Source organism: Equus przewalskii, chromosome 8, assembly GCF_037783145.1.
Source record: "Equus przewalskii isolate Varuska chromosome 8, EquPr2, whole genome shotgun sequence".
Classification (NCBI taxonomy): domain Eukaryota; kingdom Metazoa; phylum Chordata; class Mammalia; order Perissodactyla; family Equidae; genus Equus; species Equus przewalskii.
In genome coordinates, this window is record NC_091838.1 from 27,215,369 (window position 1) to 27,233,641 (window position 18,273).

The 18,273-nt window shown below is 40.8% G+C and overlaps 1 protein-coding gene across 1 annotated transcript; it reads left to right on the plus strand.

The window, feature by feature from the left end:
* The first annotated feature begins 111 nt into the window (after positions 1-111).
* PENK (proenkephalin) lies at positions 112-5,821 on the plus strand. The gene is made up of 3 exons (XM_070630562.1): positions 112-1,041; positions 1,515-1,654; positions 4,838-5,821. Exons 2-3 carry the CDS (start codon positions 1,517-1,519, stop codon positions 5,498-5,500), a joined length of 801 nt encoding a protein of 266 aa, XP_070486663.1. The 5' UTR covers positions 112-1,041; positions 1,515-1,516; the 3' UTR covers positions 5,501-5,821.
* Positions 5,822-18,273: the final 12,452 nt, after the last annotated feature.

Genomic DNA, 18,273 nt, shown 5'->3' on the forward strand with positions numbered 1-18,273 from the left:
GGGCAGCGCGTCCCTCGGCGCCCCCTCGCCACTGCAGTCCGGGCGAGCTGACATCACACGCCCCCCCGCACCCTCTCGCTAGTCAAACACCCCCCGGACACCCTGGGCAGCGCGCTTGAAGCAGCGGGGCCCGACTTGGAAGCCTGCCTGGGGAGCTGGGTACAGGAAGGTCCCCTCCCACGGCGGCTGAACGATATGCAGTCCCCGGCGGAACGTCGTTCCAGAAACTTAGGGTTTTTTTCTGCGTCCACGTTTGGCTAGGGGTCTCACTAACGCCAAAGGGGAAAGCTCAGTCCCACGATTTTAAGATTGTTGGGCGGTTTCAATCATTCATTCCTTTGAGTTAACTGAGCGCCTACTAGGCGCCTGACGGTGTCGGCTGCAGCAAGGAACTCGGAGGCCAGTGGGGGGGACAGACAGGTGGACATAGGACATTCGGGACGGCTGTGCTTGGTGCCCCTGGGACCACGAGGGCGCCCCAGGAGGAGGCGGCGCAGGGGCAGGTTCACCAGTTCCGAAAATCTCCAGCACATTCCAGAAATCTCAATCTGTCCGTGTGCCCCTGCGAACGCCCCCTCCTTGGCCCTCTCCCTGGAGCCCGCACCCCAGGGAGTGCGATTTCTTTTACGCGGGGGAACTTGATCTCACGCCACGCTCTCCCCCAATGTCCTCACGCCTCGCTTTGTCACCGGCCGAGAGGTGAGCCCCCGGCGGCCCCCTCCCCGGGCCGGGCGGGACCCTCCCGCGGGGGCGGCGGCGCGGGCTGCGTAGGGCCTGCGTCAGCCGCAGCCCGCCGGCGATTGGGGCGCGCTCGCCTCCTTCGGTTTGGGGCTAATTATAAAGTGGCTCCAGCCGCCGCCAGCCCCGGGACGGCGAGGCGAGGCCGGCGCTCCGAGCCCCGCAGTGCAGCCCGCGGCCCGCGGCGACGCCGAGACCCGCGCCGGGGAGGCCCGCGCCGCACGCCGGCTTCTTCCCCAGTCCCTTCCAGGTGCCTGCGGCCCGGCGTCTCCGACCAGCGCGCGCCATCCGGACAGCGGCAACGTGAGTGACCGTGCCCCAGGCTAGCCTTTGTTGCGTGGGTCTGGGGCGTCCGCCGGCTCTGTTTTATTTTGCGTTTCATTGCGTGGGGTTCCCCAACTTTGTTCCGGTCCCTGTTTGTGACCCGGGTCCATGTCGCGCCTCCCCAAGCTCCTGCTTTTTTCGAATGTGGTCTTGGTCGTTCTCTCCAGAATCCTGCCCAGGGCAGCGGACGCCCAGAAAGGGAGCCGGGTGCCCCGGGCAGCCCCGGGATCGGGCGACAGTGCCAACCTGGGGCGCGCGAGGCACTCTGAGCTGTCCTCCGGCCTCTGGAAACGGTGTCGGCCGGGCGGCCAGACGGGGTCCCAGGAAGGAGCGTCCCTACGAACTCTTGCTCGACGAACTCCCAGCTGGGACGGTCCTTGCTAGGAGGTCCCTTAGAGGGACCCGCTCTGCGTCTGGACAGGCTCTGAGCTCGCGTCCCTCTCTCCCCGCAGCCATGGCGCGGTTCCTGAGACTCTGCACTTGGCTGTTGGCGCTTGGCCCCGGGCTCCTGGCGACCGTGCGGGCGGAATGCAGCCAGGACTGCGCGACGTGCAGCTACTTCCTGGCGCGCCCCACCGACATCAACCCCCTGGTGAGTGTTCCGCGCGGTGGGTGAGCAGTAGCGGCCACCATCCGCAGACAGCCGGGGCCGCCACGTCTCGTAGTCACAACTGTTCTGCACCGCCGCGGCGCGGATCTCTGGTGACCCGGGTGTCCCGACTGCTCCCCGAGAGCTGACCACGGTCCCTCTGTAGCTCTCAGCTTCGGGGACCCGCGGCTATCGAGGGACCGGTAAGGGCGACGATGTCTCCACACAAACTGAGTTTATTTTAACCCCCGGGATGCGGGAGCCTGGAAATGTGCTCCCTTCAGCACCTCGGAGAGCACTGGGTTGTCGCCTCACCTGTCCCAAAGAAGATGCTGTCACCCAGACTCCTAACGTATCCCACTAAGGGCCCCTTCTGCACACAACCATCCTCCCATCCTTCCCTCAAATAATGTCATTTTTTATTAGTGACGTTTTGTCACCTTTCTTCAGATTTCATTTCTCTAGCCGTTTTAACCTCTACTCCCTCAGCCCTTCCCCTCTCCTGTGGATAGAGGCGAGCAAAGGGATGGGTCAAGGATACAGGGAGAGAAAGGGGAAAGCGCAGGAGAGAAAGAGATCAGCAACTGTCTACAGGCAAGTGATGTTGGATTTCAACTTCCGTCTCGTCTTGAATGTACTTTTGTAATACCTACTAAGATGACAGTTTAATTTGGCTGTGAAAAAAACACAGGAGAGGTGGACAGTGTCCAAAGACGCAGCAAGAATGCAAAGATAACCTACACCACAGGGGCTTAGGGAAAAAACCTGAAGACAGAAGACTCTCCTTCAAATCATAGTCCATGTGCTGTTGAGTCACCCCTGATGCTCTAGTGAACCAGCATGTCTTAATTTGGCATTCAGGAAGCTTCATTTGAGTAGCTCCCCCAATGATTACTTTGCTGTCTTCTCCACTTGTTGCAATTCTGGGATGACTTAAAAAGCTCAGGAGAAAGTAATGTATTAATCCGAGGAGTTAAATGCCTCACTTGAGCCTCCAAAGACAATGTGTTGTATAGATACACAAAATAGGGACAAAAATTAAGGAAAGGATTCCACGAAATCCGAAGCATATATTGTAGGTTAAATGTTTGTTTCATTTGAATTACCTGACCTGCTTGATTTGATATGTGAATGTGCTGACGTGCCCTTAAAGAGAGGACACAGAGTCGGGCTTTCTATTTAAACTAGGACAAAAATGTTGCATCTTAAATAGGGGTACTAATCTCCTTCAACTGTCTTTTTTCCTTCTGATTTGTTTTGGGTTTTTGTCACTGATTTATTTTGTATTGGGGCTTACATTTAGGGTTGTTATTTTTTCTGTGACGAACAGCTTTGATAATGACTAATTTGCTAGAATTACAATAGCTCTGGAATGTTAGCTCTGATGCAAAAGACATATGAGAAATGAGGTTGCCTAGACAAAACTATGTAGTAAAATCAATTCAGCAGATATTTATTGAGTTTCCACCATGTGAAAGGCACTAGTGTTTGGTTCTGTGGCAGATGCAAAGATGAGCAGGCAAGCCAGGATGTCCAAATTGTACTTACCATCTAATATGATCTTGACCATAGAATACAGAGTGTGCTAAATACTGCAAAAGATGCACAGACGGCTATCGGAGCATACAACATCACTTCTTTAGTATGAGTGTGTTGTTCTGATTTGTCATTAATGTTTTTGAAGGAATCACAAATCACCTACATTAAAAAGCCTTTTGATAATAGTATACAAAATATTCTCCATTAATTTTTGGCAAAGAGATCATTTTAAATTTCATTTTAGAATGGAACTATTATTGACACCCAAAAATCTTAAGTTTTTAATGATGTTTTGATTTCTTAATCTGATATTAAGAATAAAACAGGACCATTTACATTAGGTTTTTTGTATGTGCATACATTTCATTTTCTTAGACACAAAGCTTAAATAATCATTAAGAGCTGGTTAAATATGTACCCTAAAGAATTTTGTTGAACTAATAAAATGCTTTATTTCACAGTTAAAATAATATGTGTGTATGTTATACCAATTAATATGCCAACATATTTTTGAATACCAAGAAAGGGCCTGGATTTTCTGTCTAAATCAAGGGCCAGTAACTTGGGTTCTCTGAGTAGACTTTGGGGGCTCTAAAAACCTCTGAAATGCTCAGAAATATCATATGTATTTTGTAAATGTTCATGTAATATTAATATTCTTTTTATCATACCCAAGTCATCTGTTGAATAGAAGAGAATCTTAAGATCATTGGAATATATGGCCTAAATCTTACAATGATTAGAATTTAATTATTACATAATAAAAAGGAAAGAATTGTGTGCTGATCATTCCTATTTTGTCAAATAACATGATTTCCACTGGAAAAGACATTTTCTGCACACCAGTGACTAAATGTTAAGAAAATAAACATGAATAATTTGAACACTTGTATATGTATAATTTCATGTCTGACCTCAGCATTACAAACAGTTGGTTCAAGATAATTAAATCTGTTCTAATCAATCAAGGGGGGAAAAGCAAAACATCTCTACTTTCAGCAAATCAATATGTCATAATAATCCAAATAATTCCTAGGATTTAAATTGAGTTTTTAGGATATCCTTCTTTTCAAACTTATTTTGAATTGTTGTTTTTCTTTAAAGATTCAAAGTGTTCGCAGGAATATTGGAATACCATTCCAGGTGAAATATTAACACAAGAAAGTAAACAAATCTTATATTACTAATACTGATTTTATCTGTAAGATAAGAAGATAAAAGGAATTGGGGGGTAATGTCCCTAATTAGGTAAAGAGAAATTTCTCCCTTTTAGTTAGAAAAATCTCAAACAAAATGAAATCAGCAGTAGAAAATTAACCAGTGAAATTAGATGGTGCAGGCAGCCAATGTAGGTTAAAGTTGGGTGGAAAAAATAATTTACAAAATTGAAATGGCACAATGTATGCAATCTGTTAAAATTCAAAGAAGAATTCTAATTTGATTCATTTAATTCTCCACAATTTCCTCTTTTGATTTTCCTTTGATTTTCCTGTTCGATAGGAGGAAAAGTTGTAATAGAAAACGTAGATGACTTGATTATCTGGAAGTTTCCATATCAAAGCAAGTGTATTGTGGTCCACAAAAATGTGTTCACTTAATGAAATCAGAAAAGCCTCTTTTTGTCACTCAATTGAATTCTTTTCTCAGGCGTGCACACTGGAATGTGAAGGGAAACTGCCTTCTCTCAAAACCTGGGAAACCTGCAAGGAGCTTCTGCAGCTGTCTAAACTGGAGCTTCCTCAAGGTGGCACCAGCGCCCTCAGAGAAAGCAGCAAACAGGAGGAGAGCCATTTGCTAGCCAAAAAGTATGGAGGCTTCATGAAAAGGTACGGAGGCTTCATGAAGAAAATGGATGAGCTTTACCCTGTGGAGCCAGAAGAAGAGGCAAATGGAGGTGAAATCTTGGCCAAGAGATACGGGGGCTTCATGAAGAAGGATGCAGAGGAGGATGCCGCCCTGGGCAATTCCTCAGACCTGCTGAAAGAGCTGCTGGCAACAGGAGACAACCGAGACAGCAGCCACCACCAGGAGAGCAGTGACGATGAAGAAGTGAGCAAGAGATATGGGGGCTTCATGAGAGGCTTAAAGAGAAGCCCCCAACTGGAAGACCAAGCCAAAGAGCTGCAGAAGCGATACGGGGGCTTCATGAGAAGAGTGGGTCGCCCAGAGTGGTGGATGGACTACCAGAAAAGGTACGGGGGCTTCCTGAAGCGCTTCGCTGATTCTCTGCCCTCCGACGAAGAAGGTGAAAGTTACTCAAAAGAAGTTCCAGAAATGGAGAAAAGATATGGAGGATTTATGAGATTTTAATGCCCTTCCCCATCGGGGCCCCCAGGCCCCCACAAGCCTTCCTCTCTCCCCCAGTGAGAGACTGCCTCGTGGATAGCCTTTTATTGTCATGTGTTGCTTGCATTGTATAGTTGACTTTATTGTCTGATAACTATTTACACGACCTGAAAGCCATCATTTCAGGTGCTGTGTTCTGAGAGTCTTCAAGCTTAGTATTGGTCTATTACAGCTATCTGGTGTTCATGCTAAAATAGTTTTTGCTACCTTGTCCTTTATTTTTGACAAAACATCAGTAAATGCTTACTTGTATATAGATATAATAAAGCTATTTCCCCAACTGCACAACACTCTTGCAAGTCTCTTCTCCTCCAAGGCCCTCATTCGCCGTTGGGTTTCCACAGCAAATCCTAAACTCAGAGACAGTGAAACCATCTGCTTTTGACAGAATCATCACTGGCCTCCTTCTCTTCCAACAGCTGAGGCTGCAAAAACATTTTTCATTTAATTCTTATACATGAAATCTTAGATGAGTAAACACAGTGGAGATGTATTTCCACTCTCATTTCTGGAAATTAGATACATAAAGGAAAAACAAAACCTGATAAAGAAACAAACTATGCCCTCCTAAATATGGAAATCTGCATTTACATCCAGATGTCTATGTCTCTTTTCTCCGTCAAAGTATTTTAGAAGCTAATACGAAATTAAAGAAAATTTAGTCCCATTTTGCAAATAAAGTGAAGCCCAGAAAGGTTAAGTAGTTGCCCCAAGGCTGCCCAGCAGTTGAAGGATAGAAATAGAATTAAGACTGCAAACTTCCTGCTCCCAAGCAATGTCCTTTCCACTCCAGTTCTCTCTCTCATCCAGGTCACTACCAAGAATTGGAAGGAGTCGGGACTATATCTTATTACTATTGTACACCTCCCACCAGACCATAGTGGGTTCTCCAATATCTGATGAATGGATATATGTGTGACTAAAGGAATGAGTAAAGGAATTTGGTGACCAGATCTCTGAGAAAGGTATTATGAAGGTTTTATAAGGCAAATTCTCATCACACAAGTAGCCATGACTACTTCATGTTAATTTAACCATATGGGACAACATTCAGGTACAAAAAGGTAACATTTCTTCCTTTTTCTTATTGAAACTACCTGCAGCTAAACTCCCATCTACTAAGTCATTTTTCCAGGACCCTCACTTACCCTCTCCTTTGTGTTCTTCCCCCCAAATTCAGAGTTTAGAAACTCAGGAAAGTGGAAGACAAGTCTCTGCTCTGTAGTTCACCACTGTGCAAGCCCACAAGCTCCATTCTCATGAGGGAGCTCCACTGTCCCAGGCGGTCCATCCCTCTGAGCTCAGCCCTGCCAGGGTTCCCAGGACATCCACCCAGCCATGTGCCGTTAGAAGACCCATCTCCTTCTGGCCAGTGCAAGGGGTCACAGGACCCGCCACCCCCAGAGCCCCACCACCGTCTATCTTCCTGATCCTTGACAGATTAACGTTTTCTTCCAGGCAAGAGCCTTCCTCCTTTTGAACTAGAGATGCAAGTAACGTAAGTGTTTGAAGCAGATGAGAAGGAGGTGATAGAGAGCAGCTGGCCCTTGGAAATCAGTGTCGGGAGCAATAAAGAGTGGTGGGGCTGTAGACATTAGGTCTCTAATCAGCCACAGCCAATTGTTTCCCTTGGAAATGCCAGCCCAGTATTGCCAGATTTTTCCAAAGAAACCCCAAACCTAGATTTTCATCATAATGTCCCAAATTTTTAATTGTGGCCTTTGATTCCAATTTAAAACAGTGTGGACCAAACAAAACCCACCTGCAGATCATATTTGAGAGACATGGGGCTAGTCTTTTGAGAGAAAAAAAAATCGCTTAATTCTCTCCCCTAGAACAAAGGATTCCCAAACCTTGAAAACAGGGATCTGGCCTACACTCTAGAGATGCTAAGAGCGATGTGCACTGTCCTTCCATGATAAGATAGGAAAACCTCATTATGTTACAATAACACAATGTGTATGCATACATATCTCACACAATATGTTTGAGAAAATAACACACTCAAATGAATACATTATTTTTCAAATCAAGCACAGTTCTTTGTCTAGAAGCCCTTTTCTACATTGGGGTAGCTGTTAACCACTCAGATTGGTTAACAGACAAATATCTGTCCCTCTGTTTCACCACCTGTCACCTCTGCCAAGGGCCCGGTGATGCCCCAGGTGGCACAGAGCCGCTCACTCTTGTGTTTCTTCACCCCCTCATGCCCGGTGGAGAACCAAGGATGTGCCACAAATGTTTCGGGAGGGAAGGAACAGAGGAAAGGGACAGAGAAGCACGAAAAGGAGGAAAGAAAGAAGGGAAAGGCCAATGGGGCGAGATGGCTCCTTCTCTTTAGGCAGTGATGAGGCTCCTGTGCTGATGGCGCTCCAGCCCCGGCCGACCTTAGCAAGAAGTATGGCAGTTGTCCACAAAATGTGACTTGAGGGGTGCTATACAGGTCTCCCCATGTCCTCAAATATCTCCCGTCCTGTCTGGCCTTCAGTCTGAAAATCTACCCTTAGAATTTTGCACCTTTAATTCTTAATGGTTTTGATTTTCAAGAATTTCTTAAATTCTGAGAGGCATTTGCCTAAGCGTCACCTGGAAGGCTATTTTAAACACAGCTAATTGGACTCTGACTGTGGAACTCAGCGTGTTCTCAGCCAGGTGTTCTGGCTTCCATGAACACAGGAAGGGCTGGAGTCAGAACCAGCCTAGGACGAGGACTAGGGTTAGATGGGCCGGAGTTCAGGGTAAGATGAACTCAAAACTGCTGCTGACTGAAGAGGCTCTGGGAGAAACTCTGTGTATAGAGTAGACTGGAGAGCCACACTAACTGCAGAGGGCGCTGCTGCTCCATTCTGGACCTTTCCTGGTCCTTGGGCTTCCTCTTCACCTCAGTTCCACTCTCTTGGCCTCCCCACTTGCTCCTCCAAGGCTGAGTCCTGGTCTGGATTTCTTCTGAGAGTTAATAACTCTGTGAATCTGTGTGTAAATTCTGGGAACAGATTGCCTGGGTTGAAATCCCAGCTAGCTGTGTGATCTGGAGCTCTCACGGCCACACCTTCCTCATCTGTACCTCCTTACGTTCTTGTAATAAGTAAACATGTTACATTCACAGAGCGCTTAAGCCCAGGCCAGCATACGGTCAGCACTTACAGGGTTGGCTACGCTATTGCTCAGTGTCCCAATTCTTACAAGTGAGTTTTGGGCTTTTCCTCACCCAACCCTGCCTCACCCCAGGCCTCTCAGGGACTGGGCACCATCCCACCCAGGGCCTCTCAGAAAGCAGATACTATCCATGAACTTTAGTCCTCATCAGAGACTGAGAAGGCCCAGGGAGAGGGTTTCCTCTCCTGATGGTTGTATCCCATGAGACAGAAACTATTTGCAGAGCCCCTTAATACTCATCTTCACTTTCTCAGTTTTCTACTACAAACATGCAAAACCCATGTTGTAAAAAAAGTTATCCAAAAACAAAAAGCATGAAGAATCTGAGCCTTGAGCTACAAAGTTTTCTTCTTAGGAGAAGATGGGGGAGTGGGGGACAGCTTTGAATACTTTGAATATTTATGGGTTTTTTTCTTGTGTATTTCAAGAAAATAAGGACCCCACATGAATCAGTTCACTCATTCAACAATGAAGCCAGCTACATAAATATCTGGTGAAACAGCTTTCCAGACTGAAGAACAGTGAGGGCAATGCCCCCTAACGGGAACATGTGGATTACTGGAGGAACAGTGGGACACATGAGGCCTTGTGTTGGTTGTGGAAAGGGCTTTGGGTTTTAATCAAAATGATAGAAAATAATTCAAGGTTGAGAGCAGGTAAATGACAAGATGGGCTAACGTATTTAAACTTCACTGTCTGCCATACGGAACAAATTTCCTCATTCCTCGTTCTCCTGAGGGAAGGATGCAGTAAGTATCGGTAATCATTTTGCGTCCTTCGAAGCGTCTTGGTTTACTTGGGGAAAAAATGTTATATAAAGCTCTCATGTTTTATAATAAAAATTCAATGAATGAGTTTTCTTTATCAATTCCTACACCAAAAATCAGAGCTTAACAATGCTCACGCATTGCTTAGAAAATGAAAAACAAAAACACAACACATGCAATTATGTTATCGACCAGGAGCACACGTCTCTGCAGAGAGGGCGGGGCACAAATCGCAGCAGCACTGGGAGTGTGACAACCACTTAAACATACCCATCCGTGTTACGAGCTTTTACTTTTGCCTTAGCTTTTTTATCAAGTATAACATATGTACAAATAAGTTCACACATCGTAAGCGTGCACTCACTGAATTGCTACAAGGCAAACATAGCCGTGAACCATCAGCCTGGTGAAGAAACAGCATCACCAGCGCCCGCTCACGTAGCCTCCAAATAACTAGCTCCCCCTTCTCCCTAAAGGGGACCACTCCCCTGACTTCCATAACCATAAATTAATTTGCCTATTTTTAAATTTTCTATAAAAAACACCTTTTTTAATCTAAATTTATGAGATCCATCCATGCTGTTGCATCCAGCTGTGGTCAATCATTTTTATTGCCATACAGTATCGCATTGAGTGAAAATATTACAAGTTCCATTCTATTTTTGATAATCGACAACAAACAAACAAAGAAGGTAATTTCAGATAGGTCTAAGTTCCCTACTTGTCCCTCATAAGAAGATTCAGACAAATACAGAACTTTACAGCGTTAAAAATGAAATTTCTCTCCCCTCCCGTACCTTCCACACAAGTAATCACTATTAGAAGTTTGATGTTTACCCTAAATATATATTTTTTCATTAATGAATACATACGTGCATGCACAGACACACACACAGTTTTATTTTTATTGTTAACATGAATAAAATAATTCTGTGCATATTTTTCTGCACCTTTTCTTTCACTTAATATATCTTGGGAATATTTCTACATCAACATGTAAATCTGCCTGATGCTTTTTAATTACTGCAAGGTGTTGTATAATACGTATGCTTTGCTTTTTTTAACAACTCCGCTAATAATTGATTTTTTTCACATTACAAACATTGTCGCAGTAAACATTCTTATAAATATGTGAGCACTATACATCCTATACTATATACAAAAGGCATGTATGTTTGTGTGTGTATGTAGTAGTTGTCAAGCATAGTGCCATGCAATCCTAGGGGAGGACTCTAAACACTTCTGCCCATTGCGTCTTGGTATCAGAGTCATCAAGGAAAACAGAAGGCAGTCAAGCACTAGACTGAAGAATGTTTCACTTACAAAGAGAAGAGACAGAGCAAAAGCAGCTTCAACAGTGGGTGCCAGTTCCCCATGGCCAGCAAGTCTCTCCCTGGGGGCAATGCGGGACAATTTGCCTACCAGCACCCCTCCCATGCTGCAGAAGGAACCCCATCCCCTATCTGCAGTGGGCTGATATAGCAGTAGGGTTGACAAGTGTCATATCACACACACCATGCTTTAAGCAAAGACGAAAGAGCGCTCCTCGAGATGAAACAAGGAGAGAGATTTCCACCCCAGGCACTAAGGCTGGCATAGGCTGTGTGGGCTCTTTATCTCTTGGTAAGAAAATGCTCCAGGCTCAAGGCCCATTCTTATGCGGCTGAGGTGGGGTCGCGGTGCCAGGGACTTGGGACACACTGCTCACTGCTCCTGAGACTGCCTTTCCTAACAGTAGTGTATATTGCAACTAAACCATAGGATTAACTCCTGAAAGTGGAATCGCTGGGTCAGAGGATATGCATATTTTATGGTTATTGCCACATAGCTTTCAAAAATACCACACCAATTGATATTCCCATCTACAATATATATGTGCCCACTTATCTTTCGGTTTGTCCTTAATGATTTATACATAACCTTTTAACATATTGTACTAAATAATCCTTTTTTCTGTATGTGTTGAATTATGTAATTCAGAAGTTGAAGCTTTTCATCATTGTATATTTTAAGCAGGAAATGTAGTGCCTTAAATTACAAGTCTCTTGAAAAAGCTTTGGAATTAAATTTTTTTTAAACTCTAAGAATCACAATAATTGTCTTCTACGTAGGAAGTTATTCCAAGTAAGAAATGAGTCTAAATGTCTCCCTATGGTTGCTTTGTTAATGTTAAATCGTTCTTTGTACAATAAAGCGCAAAAAATGTGGAAGCATTTGAAAGTTGGAGTACGATGCATGGAAACTCCTTTGTGCACAAATAATTTCACAAAACAAGCTGTCAACCCCTAATCCATGCATTCAGTTATTGACCCAATCAGCTTTTCAAAACTGTAGCCTGATAGCAATGGCTGCCATAGCCAACAGAGTGTGCAGAGCCTTTGAACGAAGAATAGTGAGCCACAAAAAGAGATCCAGGCAGAAATGGTTTGATATGATCAAGGATCTCTAAACTGAAGCCTGTAATCCTCCTTGAAACAGCAATAGGAAGATTTGTTTAGTTGAAAGTCTTCCAGACGTGAAAGTCAAGTGAAACAAAAACTAAATTTTTTGTTTAGTTGACTGGCTCCTTGCTACACAGGGTCTTAAAAGACGTTCTAGCAAAGGAAAAAGCTTTATAGAATTTGATCAGAAGTTAAAAGCCACTAAAACAAGACATTTCACTTCAGATCAATCAAACATTGTAAATCAATTGCACTGGAAAGCTAGTTACTGATTTATTCTATGATTGATGGAATCCAAGGGTCCACTTCCACTCTCCTCTCTGCTTAGATTATAGTCTTTCCTGCTTAGATTTCCCAATCTGATCAGGTTCTTTTATTATAGCTCTCATAGAACACATTTTTGTTTGACTGTTTGGGTTTTTTTCCTTCACAGCACATGTTTCATTTTATAATTATTTGTTAATTTGTGTGATTGATTTCTGTCTCAACAAGTAGAAAAGTAGAAACTATCTCTGGTTTGCTTGCCATAGGCATTCAAAAAAATATCATTAGGAGTCCATGCTCCCATTTAAACTCACAGCAAAGATATGTAAATTGTTTTAATTTAAAAGACATATAATTATGCTCAGAAGAAGATGAACCCATGTGCAGCCTAGAATCAGAATAGAAACACACCACACGAAGCAGGTGCTGAAACGGTGGCTGCTGGCTCTGAGTCTAGAGTCTCCTGGAGGCAGCCTCCTACTTTACTTCTTCGTGATATCTGGGACTAAGTGGCAAGGCACAAGAGCTAGGTCCCTTGTCAAGGACCTTAGACCTTAAGATTTCACCCATCGATTGAAAAAGGCTTTAAAAAAAAAGGCAAGGATACTGACCATGGCTACTGGTTATGTGGGGTGGAAGGAGTGAGCAGACACAATTGAAGAACCAGCATCTGGGCAAAACCACCTACTGGCCTGGCCACCAGATTTGCAAAATGATTGACTTCATTATGAGGAAGTGGCCCCAAATCTCCAATGTAAATTCTATTTCTGAACCAAAATGCTAAGTAAGTAAGAATGAGGAAAGAGAGAGAGAAAAAAAAATACTCCCATTTGATAAGAGTAGCACTATAAAATTCCAAAATATATAAGGAAAATAACTTTAAGCCAAAAATTGCAACAATAATGACTTCACTTGTGATGAAATACAAATATTAAGACCATTTGAAAAGAGAGTTTAAAGCAAGTATTTCAAAATTTTCAAAGAGGTAGAGGCAGAAAGGCCATCCATTAAAAAGCAATAAATTATGACATTAAAATGTATTAGCGATAAATGATATATAATTATTGCGGGAAAAATAATGAAACAGGATAAATTCTAAACTAAACACAGTTAAGTATTGCATTAACTAATAGAAAGTTAATAATGGAGAATTCAGCCACAGCAAAACAAAATAAGATTTTTTTTTTTTTTTTTTTGGTGAGGAAGATTGGCCCTGAGCTAACATCTCTTTCCATTCTTCCTGTTTTTGCTTGAGGAAGATTGGTCCTGAGCTAACATCTATGCCAATGTTCCTCTATTTTTGTATGTGGGACACTGCCACAGCATGGTTTGATGAGTGGTGTGTAGGTCCGTACCCAGGATCCAAACCTGTGAATCCCGGGCTGCTGAAGAAGAGCACATGAACCTAACAACTACGACATCAGGCCAGTCCAAAAAAGATTTTTTTTAAAAAAATTGAGGAAAAAGTGACAAGAATAGATTGAATGGCTTCGATAAATATCCTTTAGAAGTTCCAAAAGAAGAGAGTACAAAGTATGACAAAGAAGAAAATAATAGCCCTTCACACCCACTAGAATGGCTATAATAAAAACGATGGCTAATAACAAGTGTTCTCAAGGACACAGAAAAGTTGGAACTCTCATACATTGCTGGAAAACAGTTTGGCAGTTCCTCAAAAAGTTAAAGATATAGTTACCATGTGACCCAGCATTTCCACTCCTAGATTTATACACAAGAGAATTGAAAACATATGTCTGCACAAAACTTGTATACAAATGTTCATAGCAACATTATCCATAATAGCCAAAAAGTGGAAACAAGCCAAATATCTATCAGCTGATGAACAGGTAAGTAAAATGTGGTATATGCATAGAATGGAATACTATTCAACCATAACAAGGAATGACATACGCATTCATGCTGCAACATGGATGAACGTTGACAACATTAGGCTATGTGAAAGATACAAGATGCAAAAGATTACATATTGTATGATTCCATTTATATTAAATATCCTGAATAGATAAATCCGTAGAGACAGAAATCAAATTAGTGTTTGCCAGAGGCAGAGGGACAGGGTGAAGGGGCAGTGACGGCTAATGGTTCTGAGGTTTCTTGTTGGGGTGATAAAAGGGTTCTGGGATTAGATAATGGTGATGGTTATGCAACTTGGCAATATACTAAAACAACCGAATTGTACACTTTAAAAAAGTAAATTTTATAGTATGTCGATTATATATCAATAAGGATGTTATTTAAATGTACAATGGCTGCAAATTTTATGGGATTGAAGACTTTAAACCAAAGATAGAAAACATGAAGAAAGTGCCAGCAGTAAATCCATAAAAGTAAATCCATATCTAGCTACGCCACAGTGAAACTTAAAACACCATCAGTAGAGAGAAATCTGAAAAAACTACCAGTGATAAAAGTTAAACTACAAAGGAATAATAGCAGACAGACTGAAGTTTTTATATCAGACATAATATATTCTAGAAAACATTGGAAAATATCTTTTAAAGAGTGAGGACAGTGGAAGGAGGGTGGAGAGATTGAAGCCAAAAGCCTATATTTAGTTAAACTAGTATTTAAGAGCGTAAATTGAGAAATTTTGAATACTATAAACATTAGGAATATTCATAACTCTTTCTGGAAGATATACTAAAGGATATACGTAGCAAGGAAAATGGTAAATGGAGAAGGAAGGGGTAAAAGGAAAGAAATGAAATAAATCCAGAAAGGTAGGTGAAAAAGTTAAGTCTAACTAACATAGAGACTCTTGTAGAATTTACCTCTTTCCTGCTAAAATATTAATATTAATTAACAGTGACTATTTGAAAAAGCAAATTTGACATTTTTTAAAGTGAAATAAAAATTCCAGATGAAAATAACTAGGAAGTAAAGAGGCAGAAAATTCAGTGGGTAAATAGTGCTAGAGTCAAAACTGCTTTCAAAAATAGCAAGAGAAGAAAACAAGCTACTCAATTCTTTTTCTAGGGCTTGTAAAACCTGTAACAGCTTTATTGGTGTAAAATTGATATACAATAAACTGCACATATTTAAGGTGAGAATGTTGATGAGTTTTGACATACATATACAACAGCGAAATTATCATCACAATCAAAATAATAAACTTAATTAGGCCCTAAAAAAGTTTTCCAGTGCCACTTTGTAACCCGTCCTTTCCCTTCCAACCCTGCCTAGTCTTGAGTCTTTCAGCGTTAGGCATGATGTTATCTATGTGTTTTTCATAGTTGTGCTTTATCATATTGGGAAGGTTTCTGTATAGTCCTAATTTGGTGGAAGTTTTTAAGAGGACGACTGTTTTATTTTGTCAAAGTCATTTACATTTTCTTCCAAGCACTGTTTTACCTAGATCTCACAAATTTTGATGTCCTATTGTTGCTTTTATTCAGCTCAAAATTCTTTCTAATTTCCATTTTGGTTTTCTCTTTCACTCACTTTTTTTATGTGTACTGTTTAGTTTCCAGATCTTTGGGGATTTTACAGATATCGTTTTGTTAGACTGCTAATTTAATTCCATTGTGGTCAGAGAACAGACTTTATATGACTTGAAATTTTTGCATTACCCAAGAATTATTTTAGGACCCAAAGTATGGTTTATTTTGGTAAATATTCTATGTATTGTTCACTTGTTGGGTAAAGCATCTCTAAACGTCATTCAGATCAAGTTGGTTGATAGTATTGTCAAATCTTCTATATCCATTCATATTTTCTGTTTCCTTGTTCTATCAATGATTAAGAGTGAGGTACTGAATTTCTGGCTATAATTGTGGATTTGTCTATTTCTCCTTGCAGTTCTATTGGGTTTTATACAATGTATTTTGAAGTTCTGTTACTAGGTATATAAGTATTTAGGATTATTATATTCTCTTGATTAATTGATTCCTTTATCATTATGAAATAACCCTCTTTATTCTTTGCTCTGACATCTACTTTGTCTAATATTAGTATAGCTATTATAGTTTTTTAAAAACTGGTATTAAAAGAGTGTATCTTTTTCCGTCCTTTTGCTTTTAACCTATTTGTATCTTTATAGTTTAAGTTTTTTCAAAAACAAAAACAACTCATAGATACAGAGAGCAGATTGGTGGTTGCCAGAAGGGAGAGGAGGTGAGCAAAATGGGTGAAAGGGGTCAAGAAATACAAACTTCCAATTATAAAATAAACAAGTCCTGGAAATATAATATACAGCATGGTTGCTATGGTTAATAATACTGTGTTGTATATTTGAAAGCTTCTAAGAGAGTAGATCTTAAAAGTTCTCATTACAAGAAAAAAAATTTTGTTACTATGTGTGGTGATGAATGTTAACTAGACTTATTGTAGTGATCATTTCACAATGTATACAAATATCAAATCATTATGCTGTATACCTGAAACTAATATAATGTTGTATGTCAATTATATCTCAATTAAAAAAATAAAATAAAAAAATAAAAAGCGTTTTTCTTATAGACCCAACATATGGTTGGGTCTTGCTTTTCTTTATCCAATGTGACAATCCTTGCTTTTTAATTAGGATGTTTAGACTGTTACATTTAATGTGATTATTTACATGGATGAGTTTATATTTGCCATATTGTTATTTGATGTATAGTTGTCTCATCTGTTATTTATTGTCTTTTTCCTCTTTCACTACCTACTTTTGGATGAACTAAATATTTTTAATTATCCTGTTTTATTTCCTTTATTGACTTATTAGCTAATCTTTGTTTTATTTTTAGTGGATGCTTTAGGGTTGGTAGATAATTCTTTAACTTCAAGTTATACCTTCAAGTAATATTATACCACTTCATATGTAGACTACATATCTTACAACAGTATACTTTCATTACCCCTCTCCTGGCCTAAGTATTATTGTTGTCATATGTTTTACTTCTACATATGATATAAACCCCACAATACATTATTAAACTTTTTGCTTTACATGATCAATTATCTTTTAAAGAGGCTTAAAAATAAGAAATAAAAGAATATTCATTTTCCATCGTATTCATTCATTCCTTTGTGTAGAGTCAGACTTCTACTTGGTATCTTTTTTTTTTTTTTTTTGCCTGAAGGACTTTCTCCAAGTATTTACATTTCTTGTGGTGCTGGTCTTGTGGTGATGAGTTCTTTTACCTTTTGTATGTCTGAAGAAGTATTTTATTTTTGTTTTCGAACTGAATATGGAATTTATACCCAGTATAGTTTTTAAGGTATACTCTTTAGCTGGGTATAGAATTCTAGTTTGATGGGGGTTTTTTCCTTCTGTACCTTAAAGATATTGCTTCACTGTCTTCAGGACTAAATGCTTCTCACAATAATTATGCTGTCATCCTTATCTTTCTTCCTCTGTTTGTATGATATCTTTTTTCCTCTGCTTTCTTTTAAGAATTTCTTTCACTGGTTTTCAGCAATTTGCTTATGATGTGCTTTGGTGTATTTTTCTTCATTTTCTTGTGATCAGGGTTTGTTGCATGCATTAAATCTGTAGGTTTATAGTATTCACAAGATTTGGACAATTTTTGGTCAATATGTCTCCAAATATTTTATTTTGTCTCTCCCCTCTTCATTTGGAGATGCCAAATATACATATGTTTGTGTCCTTGAAGTTGTTCCACATCTTAATGATGCTCTGTTAATTTTTTCCAGGACTTTATCTCTGTGCCCAACACTCTTAAGCATTTTATGTATATTACTTCATTTTTTTCTCACAACAAATATATAATTTAGGTAATATTATCCCCTTATTTAGAGCACTAAAAGTTAGGTAACTTGCCCAAGATTACATTGTTAGGAACTGGAATATCAGTGTTCTAACCAAAGCCATCCACTTCCAGCACTTATAATTACACTTATAATTACCCTTATTTATAGTGAAAAGAACACAGAGAATATCTAGGGATATTATCTCTAGCTGAGGAAACCAACTGCCACTTTCCTTCTCTTCTTTGCCCCAGAGACATGTCACTCAAAACATCTCAGAAGTGAAAGCTGGCCACAATTTATAAGCACACTTCCCACAATTTACAAGTACTGTTCTTCCTAAAACATTCTGTTCTTCCTAAAACATTCTTCCTAAAACATAATGCTGGATGGCATA